This window comes from Vigna umbellata, chromosome 1 (assembly GCF_029865625.1).
Source record: "Vigna umbellata cultivar VRB3 chromosome 1, Vumbellata_1.0, whole genome shotgun sequence".
Taxonomy (NCBI): Eukaryota; Viridiplantae; Streptophyta; class Magnoliopsida; order Fabales; family Fabaceae; genus Vigna; species Vigna umbellata.
In genome coordinates this window covers 99,059,567-99,078,313 of record NC_142165.1, presented here as the reverse complement: position 1 = coordinate 99,078,313, position 18,747 = coordinate 99,059,567, and the positions used below count along the sequence as shown (strand labels likewise).

At 29.7% G+C, this 18,747-nt stretch overlaps 3 protein-coding genes across 5 annotated transcripts; all 3 read left to right on the top strand.

Annotated features, from left to right (window-relative positions):
• The first annotated feature begins 840 nt into the window (after positions 1–840).
• On the top strand, positions 841–2,700 carry TOM5 (mitochondrial import receptor subunit TOM5-like protein). The gene is made up of 2 exons (XM_047304469.2): positions 841–1,031; positions 2,375–2,700. The coding sequence occupies exons 1-2, from the start codon at positions 945–947 to the stop codon at positions 2,450–2,452; spliced, it is 165 nt and encodes a 54-aa protein (XP_047160425.1). The 5' UTR covers positions 841–944; the 3' UTR covers positions 2,453–2,700.
• A 6,221-nt stretch (positions 2,701–8,921) lies between these two features.
• Positions 8,922–10,843, top strand: LOC124830699 (uncharacterized). 2 transcript variants are annotated; one of them, XM_047304497.2, is made up of 3 exons: positions 8,922–9,156; positions 9,254–9,641; positions 10,432–10,843. In XM_047304497.2, the coding sequence occupies exons 1-3, from the start codon at positions 9,010–9,012 to the stop codon at positions 10,839–10,841; spliced, it is 945 nt and encodes a 314-aa protein (XP_047160453.2). In that variant the 5' UTR covers positions 8,922–9,009; the 3' UTR covers positions 10,842–10,843. The 2 variants fall into 2 exon arrangements, with proteins under 2 accessions (XP_047160453.2, XP_047160452.2); XM_047304496.2 differs by having other exon boundaries at positions 9,251–9,641.
• Positions 10,844–11,687: 844 nt separating this feature from the next.
• On the top strand, positions 11,688–15,754 carry LOC124830682 (glycerophosphodiester phosphodiesterase GDPD6). Of its 2 annotated transcripts, none has more exons than XM_047304464.2 (8): positions 11,688–11,844; positions 12,171–12,349; positions 12,532–12,715; positions 13,289–13,363; positions 13,819–13,928; positions 14,305–14,523; positions 15,069–15,224; positions 15,417–15,754. In XM_047304464.2, the coding sequence occupies exons 1-8, from the start codon at positions 11,829–11,831 to the stop codon at positions 15,657–15,659; spliced, it is 1,182 nt and encodes a 393-aa protein (XP_047160420.2). In that variant the 5' UTR covers positions 11,688–11,828; the 3' UTR covers positions 15,660–15,754. The 2 variants fall into 2 exon arrangements, with proteins under 2 accessions (XP_047160420.2, XP_087961185.1); XM_088105059.1 differs by having other exon boundaries at positions 11,742–11,844; positions 11,932–12,349.
• The last annotated feature ends 2,993 nt before the right edge of the window (positions 15,755–18,747 follow it).

Sequence of the window (18,747 nt, the reverse complement as noted above, 5' to 3'; positions counted from 1 at the left end):
TTTTATTCTTTATATTTCAAAAACAATAAATAGACATTTTTCCTAATAAGTTATTGATTCAATACTCCGTAAATGGCACACATATTTTAGAAATAAAAGAAAATTTTAGAACATTTTACACACAAATATTTTAAGAAAGTATATTTTCCAATACAAATGTTTTAAAAAATAGGTTTAATGTTTCAATAGGTCTTTTCGTTCAGAATTTCAAATAAGACCCTTTCTTTTTCGGCGTTTCAATTGGTCTTTATTTTTATAAAATTGATAGAACACTTAATGTCGTTTCATCAATTTAACGGAAATGTCCTATTTAATTCAATTTTACAAAAATAAAGACCCAATTAAAACGCCAAAAAAGAAATGATCCTATTTGAGATTCTGGACGAAAACAGAGACCTAGAAACATTAAACCTAACAAATATTAAATTCAAAAACTCTTTTATATAAAAACTCCCCCTAAGACATGTCATAATAAATATCTTAAAATTAAAACTTAATATTACATAAGATCTTAAAATATAAAATATTTTGATATTAATATATATATTTATAATATTATTTTCAATATTTTAATAACTTTTTAAGTTACGAAAACTTTAATACGAATAAAAAATTATAAAACTATTAGTTGTTACAAAACTCAACTGCTAACATAATTTTTTTAAAATTATAACATTAAAAAAACATTACATAATAAAATAAGATCTTATATGAATTTATAAATTATTCAGTTTAATAAATTAAATATAAACATTTATATTTGCCCCGGAAAGAAAGTATAGAAAATAAAAAAAACAAAAGAAGCTATAAAAGCAAAGATAAAAAAAATAAAAAAAAATAAAGGACTTAAGAGCGGAAAAAGCAAAACGAAAAACGCAAAACCCAGAACCCTAATACCAATCTCTCGTTTGTGGTGCTTTGCTTTTGCCTTTCCTTCCACATTAATGGCCGACTCTGTAGTTTCGATTCAGTACCTCAAGGATTTCTTCAATTCTCAAATCTACGACGATGAGAAATGGGCCTTCAACGTGGTAATCTCTCTTTCTAACGCATTCTTGTATTCGTTTCGCACCCGTCCCGTTCGTTTCGTTATCCTTGCGTTCGTATTTGTTTTAAAACGTAATTGGTTCCAATATAGATTGGTTTGATTGCCATGTCATCAAATGAAACTGCTAGGGTCTGTACCTTGTTTTTGTGCGATACAGGAGAATGGAATCAAGCAATGGTCCCAAGAGTGTTTTGAAGTTTTACAGTTTTTATATGTGAAATGAGACTCTTTTTGAACTCTAGCTGTTCTGTGTGTTTTTATGCTAAGGTGATTAGGAAGAAACTTGATTTATTTATTTATTGTGGTAATGGGTTGTCATTATCCCCGCCGCCCATGTTACTCATCGTTGCAACATAATAGCTACGTGAGGAACCCATGATTTTATACCTTGTGGTGTTGGATCCGTTGTACCTGTCATTTGGTGGGAATGCTATATGGAGGTGGTTCAATTCTTGATTGAATTCGAAGATCCCATCCGAATTTATGGATTCTTTTGGGTTATGAAGCAACTGTTGATTGCATTTGCATCTGTTCCAATTACACGCCACGCCTTTATAAGTCGTTGTGTTGATGATCCTGTGGCTTTTGGGTATTTGTTCCTCTGGCTAGCTGTTACCGTTGTTTGTTATATTATATTACTTTAATGTTTTGAAAATGTCTGTCCTCTTCTCATTGACTGCATCTTAATGACAATGGCATTGCCCTTTGTTCGTCTGAGAGAGAAAATGAATGCGGAAAGAACATTTTGAAATTTGAATTGAAGAGAAAACCAAAGGAAAGAATAATTTGAATTTTTGTTTCTAACAGTCAACTTTTCTCCTTTTTTCCGTTTCTATATTGTCTCTTCTACTGAGCATAAGAGAATACATCATTGTCCAGTTTTCCCCTCCTTTCTATTTCTCTTTTCCTCTCACCCAAAGAGAGCATTAGTTTCGTAGGAATTTAGGCGCACTCTGTTGTGAAACATTATTATCAGTTTTTCCAAGAAGCTCTTAAGACATGATGCACGATCTGTGATTATTGTAGAAAATATAGTATGGGCAGTTGAACCCTATAAATTTCTTATCCTAGGAGTAATGGATACATGCTGTAACTTATTACCTATACTAGGCAACCACCGAAGTTTCTGGTTAATTAGGATATTCATGAGCTTAGTTTTACAGGAAATGCTGGTAGTAAGTGTGGTTGTAGAACATGAATAAGATTGTTGCACGGGCTATTTAGTGATTATTGCCGTTTAGTTTTTACTTAATTGTAAAGGTATTTCTTCTTTAAGCTTGATTTATCTTGAATAAATGTTGATTCTCTTCTTTATTTGCCATGTAGAAATTGCTGCGTGCTGCGGGACTTTTTGGAGGATCAATAGTACTTATGCGAAATTATGGTGACCTTATGGCAATCTGAAAAAGTAGCACAAATGACAAGTTCTCTGCCATGAGTTGCTATTATCTACTTAAACAGTATTGTGATGTCTAGGTTTTTTGTTTTTGCTTTATTTTTCAGTAATTTGAACACGAAGGAGCTTCATTGGCATGACCATGAAGCCTTTGATGAGCGATGACGATGCTTTTCCGAATGGTTATGTTATAGTACATTCACATTTCCTTTGGCAAAACATGTTTTGGATATAAAATAACTATTTTGGATGTTCATAGATTTAACTCAATTTGGTGTATAAAATATAGTAGTAAGAATAAAAAATTATTATATAGTAGTTAGGTCAAATCTCATCTGTACAAGAAAAAACTCTTGTATTTAGTAAGTTGTTGTTGGTTCTCAAATCAAAGCTGTTGTATTGGCATGAAAATACCCTGCTGCATATATGCTGCATATCAACTTCAACTATCATAAACTATCAACTATAATTTAGGAATCAACTTCAACTATATCAACTGGGAATGACAAAAATGGTCAAGTCTGATAGGCCATTCCACTAGTCCAGCCAAAAAGGCAGATTACTAAAAGTTGCCCGGTGACAATTTACTTCCGTCCTTTATTATTCCCCTTTCATCTCATATTTCGAACCCTAATTTGCCGTTGCCTCTTATTTCTCATCTCCTCCTGACTAGGTGCGAGGTCGGCAAGCACCACCACACGAATAGGTTGACTCACATTTGACATCATTAAAAAAATTGGAATTTTGACATAATTTGACATCACTTTGTTTAAGTAAGTAGTCGTTCAATTAAATTAGGCAATAAGATACTAAATATATAATGACTTACAAAATAACTAGAAGCAGAAATAGTTTTTTTATAAATGACACTTAATTATTTTATTAGAAAGTCAAATTATAAATAGAAAGACAACTTAATAGAACCACATGTTATGAAAGTTACCATTAGTCTAGAAAACCATTATCTTCCCCTTTTTTTTACCCCTTTTCTAAATTTTTGACATCTTTGCACATCGATTTGAAGATCATATATTACCATAGGAGTCTTAGCTTAAGCATAATCCTTTTGTTGATCAAAACCTCCAACACATTTTTCTCTTTTTTTCTTGAGTCATTATGATAAGATTGCATGCATTTCAAAAGGTTCAAGATGAATTTTTGTATGTAATCATTAGTGTGTTTCATTGATGATTTCTTTATAGGTAAAGTATCATGTGAGAATTAAAGTCTTTAGAGTATAGTTGAGTAAGAAGTCCAATTTAGGTAAGAGAAACTAGTAATTTTCTTAGTAATGTTTTGATTGAATAATCTAATATAGGTATGATATGATCTTTGTTTTGTTATGTGAATTATAACATGTTGATATGTTTGTTATAACTAAATTGTGATTGAAAATATGTGGAGATGTTATATGTTTGTGTAGGTATTGGTTTATATATATATATATATATATATATATATATATATATATATATATATATATATATATATATATATATATATATTTTAGTCAATTTATTATATCTTAAGGTACTTTTGAAATAAAAGATGATACTTTTGAATTGAGAAATGAGTACAATTGTTTAGAAAGTCCAAATTGATTATCTAATATATTTGAGGTTTACGAGATTATGCATACTCGTTGGCATTGTTGTATAAAATGAATTTATAAAAATTTAGATAGCTCAAGTCATGATACGTGTTAAGCAAGCTTTGTGAAAAAGGCTCTCAGGAGTTTTCATTACTGGGCGAGTACTGGGTGAAATTCTGTAATTTTTTTTCCCAATGACTGATTATTGGGTGACTCAATTCCTTCACTTGACGAAATAAATTAATGAAAATCCAATAAGCTTAAAAGGGACTATTATTCGTTAGATAAATTAGGACTCATAAAGCGAGTAAACCTCTAGGAGTGTCTTGTTAAACAAGTGTGGATGCTCGTTAGGCTAAGTAGAGATTGAGGTTTTGCAAAAATCTACTATGAATGTGTGTAAGTGAGTAGAGTCTAAAGTTTGTCAAAATCTATTGTGAAAGTGTGTAGTCGAGTAGAGGTTGGAGTTTTGTCAAAATCTATTGTGAAATGTTGTTGATGTGTGTGTAGGCACGTGTTTGATGTGAATGTAGTTATGTCTAAGGAGGAAACTACATTGAGTGTTTTTATAGGATTGCATTGAATAAAGATTTTGATAACAAGGTTATACTAATTCTACTAATATTAGACTCACATAGAAAAAGAAATTAATTGGTGAAACTTGATGGATGATCGTATCACCTGGAGGGACAGTATGAAAAATGATATTGTCTCATAGATGGAAGGAATTTACTTTGTCATATGAAAAGGCTTAATTTTTTAGATGTGACTTTATTGAGTAGGAGGTTATATGATGGTAAAACTTCTAAATTTAATTCAATACACTAGTCTTTCGAAAATAGAATCAAATATCTATTTATTTAGAATTGTTGATTATACATAATAATACGAGAATAAAACAAGTAAACTAATAAACTTAAATATATGACTTTGATTGGTTGCGATCAAAATGTTATTTGCATAAAATTTTTGTATAATGAAAACTAAATTACTAATGTTTTATAAAATATTAATTTATTCTTTTTTGTGTTTATATTGGTTTTAGTTGTAATAAAATTATAATACACGATAGCATATGATGTTTTAGACGACGGAACTTAGTAAATTGAAAATTATTTTTTGTTTTAAAAGAAAAATTAAATAATTTTATTTTAAAAGAAATTGTAAATATTATTATAAGATAACTCTCAGGTACTATACAAAAAAGAATCTATTAAAATTATTTAAGAAGTGTATCCTTATCCATAGCATCCATTAATTCTTATCCATATTGTTAGATAGAAATTGACTTTTTTTTTAAGAAAACCATTGCTTGTATCGAAGTCTCAACGAAAGGAACATATACACTCATACAAAAAATAGAGTTTAATTACAATGTCCCTGTAGAGGTAAAGCTTTTTATGCCAGAACTTAGATATAATAGTATTTTCATCTTAGTAATTTTCGTAACGTGTGTTATCGAAGTGAAACTACAATTTAGTATGATATTATATCACTTTTTTTACACTCTTTAATTGTTAAAAAATTATTGTTAACATGTTTTTTAAAATGATTATTACAAAAGCTAACAAATTTATGAGGCATGGTTACTTAAATACTACACACTAAACTTCAAACTAATGGTCAAAATGTGGGAGTTTCTTTGTTGTGTAATTGCTTATTTGTAAAGGTTTAGAAGGCCATTCAACGTCAATCAATCCAGCAATGCCCTCGTTGCTAGATAAATTCAAAACCTAATACACAAATATAAGTAAAGAAAAAGTGTCACGCTACTAAAACAACTCTCTCACTTTTGTATTCTATGAAATAATGTTAACAAATTAATTAAAAAAAAGTCATGTTTGAAAATAATTTTTATGAAAATGGTGAACAACCATCACATACTAGATTATTACGTGAGAAAAGGCTTTTTATGTCGGTTTTTAAACAAGTATAAAAGAATAAGTATAAAAAATATTCGCTTTTTATACATGTTCTAAATTAGTTGTAAAAAATTTCACATTTATATCAACTATTTCGAAAATATATATAAAAACTTTTTGTACTTATTATTGCCAGAACATGTATAAAAAGTCTTTTATACCTGTTACTTCAAGAATAGATATAAAAAGTCTTACATTTTAGACTTATTATGATAATATTCCTCCTAGTTAGGTTGGACCAAAGTTAGAAAAGATGTCATGGGGATGCTTAGAAGGGTGATATGGTGTGGAATTTGGTGGGGAAAAGGGCTAAGGCTCTCAACCAAAGATGATTTAAGATGGAAGGGAGTGGTGTTTGATGATGCTCTGAAAAATGTTATGCCAACTCTTGAGGAAGGTGGCTAGAGGAGACCACTTGGGATGGTAGCGTAATAATATAACTTCAAAGTAAAGTCAACACATGACAAGCTTGTTTTAAACTGGGAAGGATAATAGTGAAGAACTTGGGAACGACACATATCAACTATAAACTTAGACGAGAAATCTATACCAAACATGTGGAATACCAGGCACATCAAGTAAATAAACAACATGAACATTTGTCAAAACTAACTTATACATAAATATATTCAATACATAAATTAATAATATGAGAAAAATACTAAGTTATTAATGGTCTATGACTAACAATATAATTATCTAACTCATCTTTTAAGAAATATATGACAAAACTTTAATATTGAAGACCAGAACTTATAAATAAATACATCAGATTCAAATTTTATTTAATTTTATCTTGGCCATGTGGAGACGTATACAACACCTTTGTTTTTATGAAAAGTAAATAAACGACATGTGCATTTGTCAAAACTTTGAAAAGAAAATTCGTACTCCCTAGTAGTGCTCTTTCGTTCAACACCACGTTTATCATTTCATTCCCATGTACCAAAGTTCGAATAATTCATTTCCACCTCCCACCCTTTTTTAACCACAATAATATATTTACAAGGAAAAAAACATAATATTCTTTTTTAAATATTTAAGAGAGATTAATGCATTTTTCACATCTAACCCATCAACATTAAAGTAATCACAAAGAAAAATAAGAAACACTTATAATTAAAATCGTCCTAAGCACACTGTGTCTGAGCAAATATTATCGTTAACTAAAATTAAAAATATATATATTTTTTCAAATCAATCTATTTTTCTAAAAATTAGTTAACTAACTATTTTAAAACTTTATTTATATAAATAGATCCGTTTGTTGTTTATAGGTCAGAGTTCGGCGCTTTGTGAAGAGTTGTTATTCATACCATAAACTTCTTACCGATCATTGTTCACATAGAATTTTAATTCAACATAAATAATAAACAGGTTTGTTAGAGTAAATAAAATTTGGAGGGTTGACTTTTATATATATATATATATATATATATATATTTTAAAATATAAGTTTATTTGAGAAAAAAAATGAAACATAATTACAAACATGGTGTAAAATAAATTTGGCATTAAAATAATGACAGAGAAATTGACTATGGATTAATTATTTCTAACAAGAAACATTTTTTTTTTAATTTTAAACTTTATTAGTTTGAGTAGACCATCATAAAAAAAATTCAAACTAGACGTTTTCTATACTTTTTAATATTTTCTTTAAATAAATTTTTTTATAAATAAACCTAAATGTTTTACATTTTTATTGTTAATTTTTAACTTTACATTAAATTTCTTTTCAAATATTTTCACTTACAATTATTATTTTATTTTATTTTTCTTTTAAAATCTTAATTTGGTCTTCTAATATAAAAAATTTAATTAGATTTATTTGGTTATTTTTTGTTAAATTAACGTTATTAAAATTTATATTTGATATGTAAATTCTAACATAAATCTAATAAAAATTATTTAATTGAATTATTTAAAAAAATTAAATTTGAACCAAATAAAAATTATAAATTTAATTGAATTTCTTTTATAAGAATTAGATGACCAAAATAAGATTTTAGTCTTATTTTTCTAACTTGTTACATACACTAAAACTTTATTACATAAATTATTAACCAAATAAATATAAATTTATCAAAATTAAATTTACAAAAACAACTATAATTGTAATATTTTATTGTGATAATTTTTCTATTACCATAATTATAATATATTTAAATTATCTTATTTATTATAATAACTTTTCAAAAAAATTATTCTCGATTAATTTATAAATATCAAAATAAATATATTTTCTAAATTTATATTCACATAAATTTATAAAAAAATATAAATTTTTAATAAAGTAATTTATTATAAATAAACATCATATTTATAAAACTAAAAAAAGGTTATTAACAATTCATTTATCGAAAAATAAGATTTCAACAGCAAATAATTTACAAAATAAAAAAAAATGATGCGATTTTGAAAGAAAAAAAAGATCTAATAATTTATTGAAGTTAATAAAGTTGAAAATGTGATGAGAGTGAAAAACTGAAAGAAAAAAGTGGGAGTTTTGCACAGACGTTGGTGCTTCTTGAATTTAACTTGACCTTGATACCCCTACCATGTTTTCCAAATTACACGGGAACCTCGTACTAGGGCGAAGTAAGAGTGTCGTGTTGTAAGCAATGACAGTGACAGTGAGAAACGATTTGAGTTGTGAAAAGATGCGTGTACATTGCTTAACACGTGGAAAATTTGAAATGCGTTTTGAAGTTTCAACATGACATCAACTCCCACACCATTCTCTTCTCCAAATTAGTATGTCCCCACCAACTCAACATAATTTATCATCACACTTTTTCACAGTCTGTCAAAATATGTGTAAAATCAACTTCAAAGAATTTTTCATTTTCCTGTTTCTAGGTCACTTCCTGAGTACAATGCTGACATTGTGTGATCCATATCCTTCTCTTTTTAATTCTTTCGTTTCTCACGGTAGTACCCACTTGTTTTTTGTGGATCGGATGTTCGCTCCCTAAAATCAAAACAGGGCTTGCGTTTACATTTTGACTTTCCTCTTTTATTTCCTTTGCGTTATTATCTTTTGTGTCACATGTACTATATAATCCTCTCAACAACACTTTTTCCCACTGTGGTGGAACCGGATACCCTTTCATTTCCTCCTAAATTTATGTCTCAAACTTCTTCAAAGGAGTTCTTCTCTTCTATGACTTCACCTTTTTCTTCCATTTCAATGGAGGTGACCATAAACCACAAGAAAAAAATTAATATAAAGCTGATAACTTGATTTATTCATTCATACCAGAAAGTGACGGTGTTTTCTTTTTCTTTAGCAGGGATTTTATTCTGAGAAATGGTACACTAATTCTGAGCAGATAGACCTTACTCTCAAGCTTTCTCCCTGCGGTCAAAATGCAGAGGAAAAGATGGTTGGGGAGAAAGCCCAGAACAGAATGATGGAAAATCAAGAGAATCCCTTTGTTGTTTGTCTGGCAGAGGGTGAGATGGGTCTGGTGAGGTTTGGGGACTTGCAGGCAATGAGAAGAGTGAGGACTGGAAAGAGACTATTGATGAAGAAGATGCAGATGGCTATGGCTGCGGCTGCGGCTGCTGATGCAGAGAAGCCTTTTCCGGTGTCTCCGCCTGGTGTTCAGCCACTGCCTCCTTCGATTGATGGTAATTTCAAGATGTTTGCACATCCTTCATTGGATCCATGGCATGAAGGTAACCTTTTTGTTTACCATGTCCTAAGTACACACTTTTTTTAACATAATTCATGCAGTTAGATTTAAGTTAACGCTGAAATGTTGCTGAAAAAAAATTCTAGGATTGCTTATTTACAATCTGATAGACCAGAGTTTTATGAGTACAGATTATAGTGTTGGTGGTGTATCCCACGTGGGTAAGTGGGATGATAAGTATGGAAATTATGAGGAACAGAACATGCAGACAGAAAAACAACATTGCTGATGTGAAATTGTTGTATGTTCTGAGTAATACATGTCCATAGTTCCATCATTCTTCTCTGTAAAATAGATCTCATTCTTGTAAATTGAAAAAATAACCAACTTCACTGATAACAGACTCACTTCTTTTTTTTTCAAATTGAAAAACGTTACCTATCTCGTGGAATGGTCGAACTATATACGTGTGATGATTGTAGACCATACAATAATTTCTGATAATCGAGATAGTGAGGTAATTGAGACTATGACTTTGAACTGGGGCAGTTCCTGAAATTAACACTGGTTACCATAATCTAAATTGTCTTATCACGATCAGAAATATGACTAACATTTACAAACTCCACAAATTTCCGTGCTAAATCTGCCTCGTTGACATTTTCATTTAGCTTAAAACATTCGTAATTTTGGATTCAGGGTGGTTGTTCTGAACATGACTTGTATTTGGAATTATATCAGAAGTTTCGTACAGAACATTATAATAACTTGCAGATATATGACACTGTATTACTGATAAACAGTTTTGTGTTGTTATCTTGCTTATACTGAAGGAGGAGTTAGTTCGAGCTTCCAAATATCACCAAAGCAGGAAATTGATCCCATGGTTTCCCCAGAAGCAACGCAGGAAACGACAGTGTGGCCATCTGAGTGTATGGTTGAGAAGCCGGCGAAAAAGCTTAAACATAAAAGTGATGCAATGAACATTGTGAGAGAAATGCCTTGCGTGATTAGTGCTGGAGATGACAGAACAGGGAAGAGAATAGAAGGGCTTCTTTACAAGTATAAGATAGGGCAAGTTTGTATTGTATGCGTCTGCCATGGCCGCTTCCTCTCACCCACAGAATTTGTGATGCATGCTGGTGGCAAGGAAGTGGCAGATCCCATGAAACACATCGCTGTTTCTTCTGATTCCTTTTATATCAATGGAGATGGGGCTGGTTTTATCACACACCCCTTCTAGAATGTTTTGAAGCAGTTAAGAATCCTTAGTTTTCCACAATTATATATCTTATCCCTGGTTCTTATTATGACAGTGTAAAACATGGTTTTCCGCATTTGCTAACCTTCAGATGAAAATAATTATAAATATGGACCAAAACTTGGATAAATAAGAATACAAAATACTCTCTCAACAAAAAAATAATTTGGTTTTAATTATATAAAATGGTTTTGGAAAAAAGTTTTCCAGAACACATGAAATATTCCCCGAAAAACCTTTTCGAAATGGATTCTGGCAACCCTGGAAGTGGCGGCAATAATGGAATTGGGAGTGTCTGCAATGCAATGGTGAAAGATATTCCTTATATTGATGCAGGAAGAAATTGATGGAAGTGTAGAAGCAACTGCCAAAAAGGAAATGCAATATCTTGTGCTTGATTGCTTACTATTAGGACAACGGACCAATTAAAAATTTATGACACTTTTGCCTGCTAATATTGTTTGGCTGTTTTTTACTAATTTTAAAAATAGTCTTCTATGTTATCTTTTATTTTAACGGATTTTGAAATCAGATGAAAAAAAAAATCTTTCATTAAATTTCAATTTAATGAAAAACAAAATGATGTCGAGAGATTTTTGAATTGGAAAAGATGGCTTAAAATTATAAAAAAAATTGGAAGGATAAGATAAAATAATTGGAATACAAAGTGAAATAATCATATTATTTTACAAAAAAAAAAATAACACGATAATTAAAATTTGATGAAGTTTCAATGCTTATATTGTTTTATGAAGGACAAAATAGGTTAATATTTGTAAATCCTTTCAAATATCTGAGAACATGATAAACAACTTGTATATGAAGTGGTCTTAGTTGAAAGACATGAAGACATGATAAAATCGTTCTCACCAATACTGACCAATCGTTCATCATTATTTTATCCTTATATTCTATGTTATATAACAGTTATTGGGCTTGAGATTGAAGTGAGGAACACAACATAATTCCATGGCGTCCTTACCCTGTAAGGATCTTTCACTATTCAGAATCCTTTCATCTTTCTTTTCCGCAGTCTCTTTCTTTTCATTTTGTATCCCTTCATTTCTTCCAGTTGATCTTGGCAAGATGGAAATCTGGGTACATGTGATCTGTAACCGTTGTTTTTCTTAGTTAATCAACTACCCTTTCGCATTTACTTTCTGAATGGATTTTCTCCCATGGTAGATTTCAGATCATTGAATATCGTGCCACAGTTTTATCACTCGTTTCAGTCAACGTTCAAATTTACCATAATATCCATGCCATTCTCTTCGTTTATTTTCTTCACTTCAGATGTTTGTTTTTTAACAGGTTTTGCTCCTTTTGTGTTTCTATTTCTTGTTATTGGGTGCACTGCAAGGCCTTTTTATCCTCTTCCCAACAAAGTTGATGGGGGAAGTAGGAAGCCCCTACAAACTTTTCGTCCATATAACATTGCACATCGCGGTTCAAATGGAGAGTTTCCTGAAGAAACTTCTGCTGCGTATACGGTGAAGACTATTTTTGTGCAAAACTATATTCTTTTCCTTTATCTGTTTCTGATTTGGAAATCGACTATAATTATTTTTTCAGTAATTATGCGCAAACTATTATTAGGTAAAATGTTGATGATATAGGAACCATCATTTCTATCGTTGGCTTACGGTTGCCCAAAAACGAATGTTTCCTGCAGAAAGCTATTGAAGAAGGTGCAGACTTCATTGAAGCTGATATCTTATCATCCAAAGATGGTGTTCTTATATGTTTCCATGATTTCTACCTTGATAATATTACTGACATCGCAAGTCACAAGGAGTTTGCTGATCGTAAAAGAACGTATGAAGTCCAAGGGGAAAACATCACTGGGTTCTTCACTGGTAGAGTAGCTAAACTTGCTATACTTGTTCAGCTTCTTTGCAAATTTCCTTAATAAAATAATTAGGGGGTTAATATGATTGATACTGTCTATGACATAAATGCATAAGCTTGAAATTCGCCTCTGATTTCATTGTTTTCAGTAACGTGTATGATTAGTGCTTGTTCTTTTGAGTAGATTTGAGGGAGTGTATTTGAAGGGATTTGAGAGGATTTGCAGATGACTTTTTTGTCGTTTTATTGAGCGAATTTGGAGGTAAATGAGAGTGAATTTGAAAATAATTTTTTTTAATTTGTCACGTCAATACAATTCTATACTAATTCTCACAAATTTTATTTTCAAATTCACTCTCATTTACCTCCAAATTCGTTCAGAAAAACGACAAAAAAAATTATCTTCAAATCCCCTCAAATCCATTCCTTCAAATTCACTCAAAAGAACAAGGCCTAAAGGTTTGCGTATGTTTCAAGTTCTCTAGTTTTGTTGAAAGTCCTATTTACCGTCTAAACAATGTTTCTTCATGTTGTAATTATCGAACTTTCCAAAATAAGTTTACTTGTTTGTATATTTTCAGTTGATTTCACATTGAAGGAGTTAAAGTCATTGAGGGTGAGACAGAGGTTTGAAAACAGGGATCAACAGTTTAACGGTTAGTCCCTTCTTCCACAGAGTAGTCTCTCATTTTATTATTTGCCATTTTTTTTTTGCTTGTTTGACTTGTTCATTCATTGATTTGGAAATATCATGTTACCACTAAGAAAATGCAGTAAAGACAATACAACCACTGAGACACAGACTCTGCCCTCGCTGGTCTAAGGCACCAAATCCTCTCCACCATCTCCCACCCTCTCCTTCTTCACTTTTTCTTTCCTTCCCCATCTTGCAATTTTTTTTTCTCCTCTTCAATGCCTTGCTGCTAACTGTGCACTGTGTTGCAGTATTCCCTACTCACTGAAGAGTAGACTTATTTTCCTTCTTATTTTTAGGGAAGCTTACTGCTGATGACTTTTTTTTTCTTGTGATTCGTGCATGGAACTAATATTGCTTTTGCACACATAAAAATCAACCGTTAGTCCATAACTTTATACCGGTAATCTATTTCAGGAAAGTTTCAAATCATCACTTTTGAAGAGTTCATTAACATAGCACTGGATGCACCCAGAGTTGTTGGAATATATCCAGAGATAAAAAGTCCAGTATTTATCAATCAACATGTGAGTATTTCTTTGTAGAATCCAACAAATGCCTAAATGTTAGGAATATATTCGGGGGGGAACGGGGGTGTGGACTTGAATCGACAAAGATTAAGTTGTTATGAAAGGCAGAGCTATTGATATATAATTCATCTAACTGAAAAATATAATTGAATCTACCAATTTCCAAATTAAGGCTAATGAGTATTACTGGAGGTAAGATTATGTTGTTGGAAGTTTCTAAATGCAAATTACATTAAGAATTCTTAAATGTTTTACAAAAAATCTTACAATGTCATGCTTGCTAATTTCGTCTTAATAGTATAATGTTTTAGCCAAGTTCTTTGGGGATTTTGTCTTCTTTCCGTTCATTAAGTCGAATTGATACAATCAACAGGTTAAATGGTCAGATGGCAAAAGATTTGAAGACAAGTTTGTGGAGACACTTCAGAAATATGGGTTAAAAGGTTCCTACCTGTCAAAAAATTGGCGGAGACAACCTGTATTCATTCAGTCATTTGCTCCAACTTCACTCGTGTATATAGCAAATAAGACGGATTTGCCCAAAATTTTCTTAATTAACGAAGTTGTTATTCCAACGGAGGACACCAATCAGGTTTGTAATACATTTTACCCCATATGTGCAAGCTTCTGTAGGATTATTGAACTTCTCTTCTGTCTGCAAGTTTTCAGAACAAGATGCATTGTTAATGGAGTTAGTTATACTAGTGAAGTTAATAATTTATATCATAACTCAGACCTTAAAAAATTAAACTATAATGAGAAAGCATAAGTACTCCCCACAGTGGAGCTATATTCAACATTTTCTTTCTTATTCTTGTGCAAATGGGGGAATGTAAACTAAGTATTCAGACTACCTTTTCGATTTCTTCTCTTCTATTTTCAACTTTCCATTGTCATTCTTTCCCGTACAGTCAATGCTAGCTTCCTTAAATAAAATGTTGAAATTGGAGAAAAAAGCCCTTTCCTAGGAGTTTATCCATTCCTAGTTGACTGATCCTTGGCTATCCCTAGATCTTAGCAGCATTTATGTAATCTCTACCTTTTCAGAAGTAGTACTTTCTCCATTTTATGTTATACTGCTGTTTTGATTGCCTATACCAAAGTCTAACAAAATAGTACTGTGATGATTATGTGCAGTCATACTGGGAGATTACATCTGATGAATACCTAAACTACATAAAACAATATGTTGTGGGAATTGGACCATGGAAGAACACGTTGGTACCTGTGTTAAATAATTATACGCAAACTCCTACTGATCTTGTCTCCAGGGCACATGCTCATAATCTGCAGGTACAGTTCTTTGAAGCTTTTCTCATGATTTATGGATTTGATACCTTTTGGAAGATTGAGCGGATTATTCCTTTATTCTCTTGCCTTATCTGTTGTGACATTTCTCCTTTTTAATTTGTAATCTTTGTATTGTCTTCCATCAATGGTTTGGAGCCAAACAAATGGCAATATAAATTGCTATTGTTGGTGCAGGTGCATCCATATACTTACAGAAACGAGAACTGTTTTTTGCCCCTCAACTTTAGTCAAGATCCGTATGTGGAGTATGATTACTGGATCAACAAGATAGGTGTTGATGGTCTGTTTACAGACTTCACTGGTAGCCTCCATCGTTTTCAGGAATGGACCTCTAAACATCAAGATGATGATGATGATGAAGAAGATGCATCCAGGCTATTGCATAAAATTGCATTGTTGCTCTCCTCTTATAATTGATCTCGAAAGTTCAAATGTTGTAGTTAGAGTTGGGATTAATTTACTGTGTTCAAAAAAGCTTATATTAATATTTACAAGTGAGTTCTTGAGTAGAAGGTTATCTGACAATTAAGCAAAATTAAGCATCACTAATCACAATATAAATCTCCACATAAAGTTTTGGAATTTCTCTAATAAAGATACATACTGTCTACCGTACTTATAAATTAAATTTTATTGTTGGTTAAAAATTATTAGAAATATAGACGAAGTTTGTTAAATAAAATTAAAAAAGTAAAATCGCTATATTATATGATTTGTAATAAATTTCAACGAATAAATACTAGGATGTTTGTGGTTAAAAGTGCGCAAAAAAAAGTGTCCCTCTCAGCTATAAGGAGGTGTTTTATTTCAGGTGATGCCTGCAGAAGCAGAGTTCTACAACATACAATTCTTTATAAGCAGAATTCTGCGATTAACAAGTGTTGCCACTCAAATTTTACTAGAGTCCAGATTTTATTCTGGCTTTTTGTTTGTTTTCAAAATATATTGATTTTTAATATTTAAAAATATTAAAATCAGTATACAACAATACGTTTTGAATGTAAAGGAGAAACATCACCAAAAATTAAGAAAAAAAAAATACAGAGACAAGGAATACACCAAGGAAGGGATGTTTTTACTTGTATTAATTTTGTAGCACCTTAAATGAAATGGAGCGTTTTAATGTTATTGTACAAATAAAACATACTGAAGAAAAACATAATAAAATGTATAATTAAAGATGCCTGATATTTTTTTTCTTGTAAATTATTTATTACTTTTTTGAGATATCAATGTCAATATTAATTCTCCAATTATTAGTAAGGTAAAAGAATGGCAATTCTAGAACTAAAGTAGTTTAGTGAATTATTTAAAAAATAAAAAGAGATTTTATTAAAAAAGGTAGTGAGTCTAAGTTTATATTTAACAAAAATTATATTTAATAAGGTTATAGCTAATTTGAATTTGATTTGTTGTAAATTTCTTTACACGTTTTCTTATATAGATAAAAAATAGTTTGTAGCCCATTAGCATATAATCTTTTTTTAATATATTGCATGTTAAAGTCTAAGTATTGCAAATCATTTATATAAATTCAGGAATGAGAAATAGTTATCCTTACTTTTTTTACTAAAATTTCATCTGAATTCCTCAACTCACAAAACTAAAATGACCACAACAGATTATAATAGCAAATACATAAAATAATTACCATTTATATCATCTGATGTCTCTTCCAGTTTTCCAAAACAAACTTATAAAAACAAAAGAAAACAATTATATATGGGCAGTGTTTGGAATAATGAAGTTCTTTTAAAGTTGCTCATAGTTTTAAAACACGAATATCTTGAATTTCATTATTTATAACTATCTATTATTAATTATTTTTTATAATTGTCACATCTTTTAATTTCACTTTTCAAATTCATTATTAGCAATTATTTTATTTCAATTTAGATTAATAAGATCCTTAAATATTCCTCAATAATAGCAAGAAAAAGATAAAACAAAGAGGATCTATTATTTTTCTCTAATTGGCTTTTAAAAGGTTAAGAAAATATATTTGTATACAAACATTTGTTAATATTATGTGAGATGTTAATTTTGTTTTATGAAGAAAAAAATAGGTTAATATTTATAAATCCTTTCAAATATCCAACCACAAGATAAACAACTTGTAAATGAGGTGGTCTTAGTTGAAAGACATCTTGACTTAAAACGAAACAAATGTTTAGACAATAATTAATCAAATAAAAAAAATATTATATAAATCTTCTCTACTTAAAGAGATTATCCAATACTAAACATTGTTTAGACAAGAAAATTTATACATGACCAATCAATATAGATATTTTTTATCAAAATTGAAAAAGAATCAAATAATATTTGTGAGGATTAGTTTATTTATTATCTCTAACTGTGGCAAAAACACTTAATATCATTTTTACTCGAATTAAAAATTTCATTGTTGAATTAATGTTAGACGTTTTACTTTAAGTCAATCCTAATGTTATTGCTTTAAAACATACTTTATATCCTCATAAATTTTAAATTATTGTTTATATACTAAAAAAACATCATAAAGAAGAAACAATTACCTACCAACACGATCTCGTTGGTAGAAACTATTATAGTTATAAACATAAATCAAGTGAAGGTGTCACAGTACACCACTATTTTTTGATAGAAAACAATAATATTAAAAAAATTGATTCGTATGAATGAAAATAAACATATATGAACTTGTGAACTCTTAAAATATTCACCTCAATAAAATAATATCAACAAAAACTTATATCAATAATAACTTGTTCAAATTAAAGAGAAGATTATAAACTCTACAAGATTTTTTTTAAATAATAATCAATTTTAAAAACTAAAAATAATTATTCACTATAATAACTAGTTTAGATATCAATTTATAAAGTAAAACTTATTGATATATGTATTATGAATAAAAAATTATAATTATTTCTAAGTTAGACATAAATTAACCAATAATATTAATTATAAGATTGTGAGTACCAAACTATCAAATGAATTATTAAAAAATTAGTGTAACTTAGTCACTAAAATAAAATAAATAAATACTTTGGAGTAAATAAATCATGCTAAAAGAGAAACCCACACAATTTATATCAGCTCAAGGTGCCAGTAATTGTTAATGAAAAATTTTAAAAAATTACGTTTATAGATTTATCACTTTTTAAATACCAACATCATATGTAGGGGTTGATACTTAAATTTGTCACTTTTATCAACATCATTTTATAAAAAATTAAAAAATAAAATAAAAAGGGAAAATTATAGACTACTTACAATAAAAATTTAAAAAATATCCTTTAATATATTTAAATTATAATATTCATTTATTTTTATTTATTTATTATTTTGTTCTTTCTTTAAAAAAAATACGAAAGTTTACATTTTATAATTATTTTATTTTTCTATTATGGTATGTGTTAACCGAATATAAAATTGTGTTAAACGAATATAAAAACGTGTCATGTAAAGATTACTCTAAAAATTCTATTTGTGAAAAATGCGGAGAATATTCGTGTGAGTC

Coding starts and splice junctions, on each gene's coding strand:
- TOM5 (XM_047304469.2), top strand. CDS start 945: ATGGCCGACTCTGTAGTTTCGATTCAGTACCTCAAGGATTTCTTCAAT. Junction 1,032..2,374: donor AGAAATGGGCCTTCAACGTG/GTAATCTCTCTT, acceptor TTTGCCATGTAG/AAATTGCTGCGTGCTGCGGG.
- LOC124830699 (XM_047304496.2), top strand. CDS start 9,010: ATGTACTATATAATCCTCTCAACAACACTTTTTCCCACTGTGGTGGAA. Junction 9,157..9,250: donor TTTCTTCCATTTCAATGGAG/GTGACCATAAAC, acceptor CTTTTTCTTTAG/CAGGGATTTTATTCTGAGAA. Junction 9,642..10,431: donor ATTGGATCCATGGCATGAAG/GTAACCTTTTTG, acceptor CTTATACTGAAG/GAGGAGTTAGTTCGAGCTTC.
- LOC124830682 (XM_088105059.1), top strand. CDS start 12,038: ATGGTAGATTTCAGATCATTGAATATCGTGCCACAGTTTTATCACTCG. Junction 12,716..13,288: donor CATCACTGGGTTCTTCACTG/GTAGAGTAGCTA, acceptor GTATATTTTCAG/TTGATTTCACATTGAAGGAG. Junction 15,225..15,416: donor CACATGCTCATAATCTGCAG/GTACAGTTCTTT, acceptor TTGTTGGTGCAG/GTGCATCCATATACTTACAG.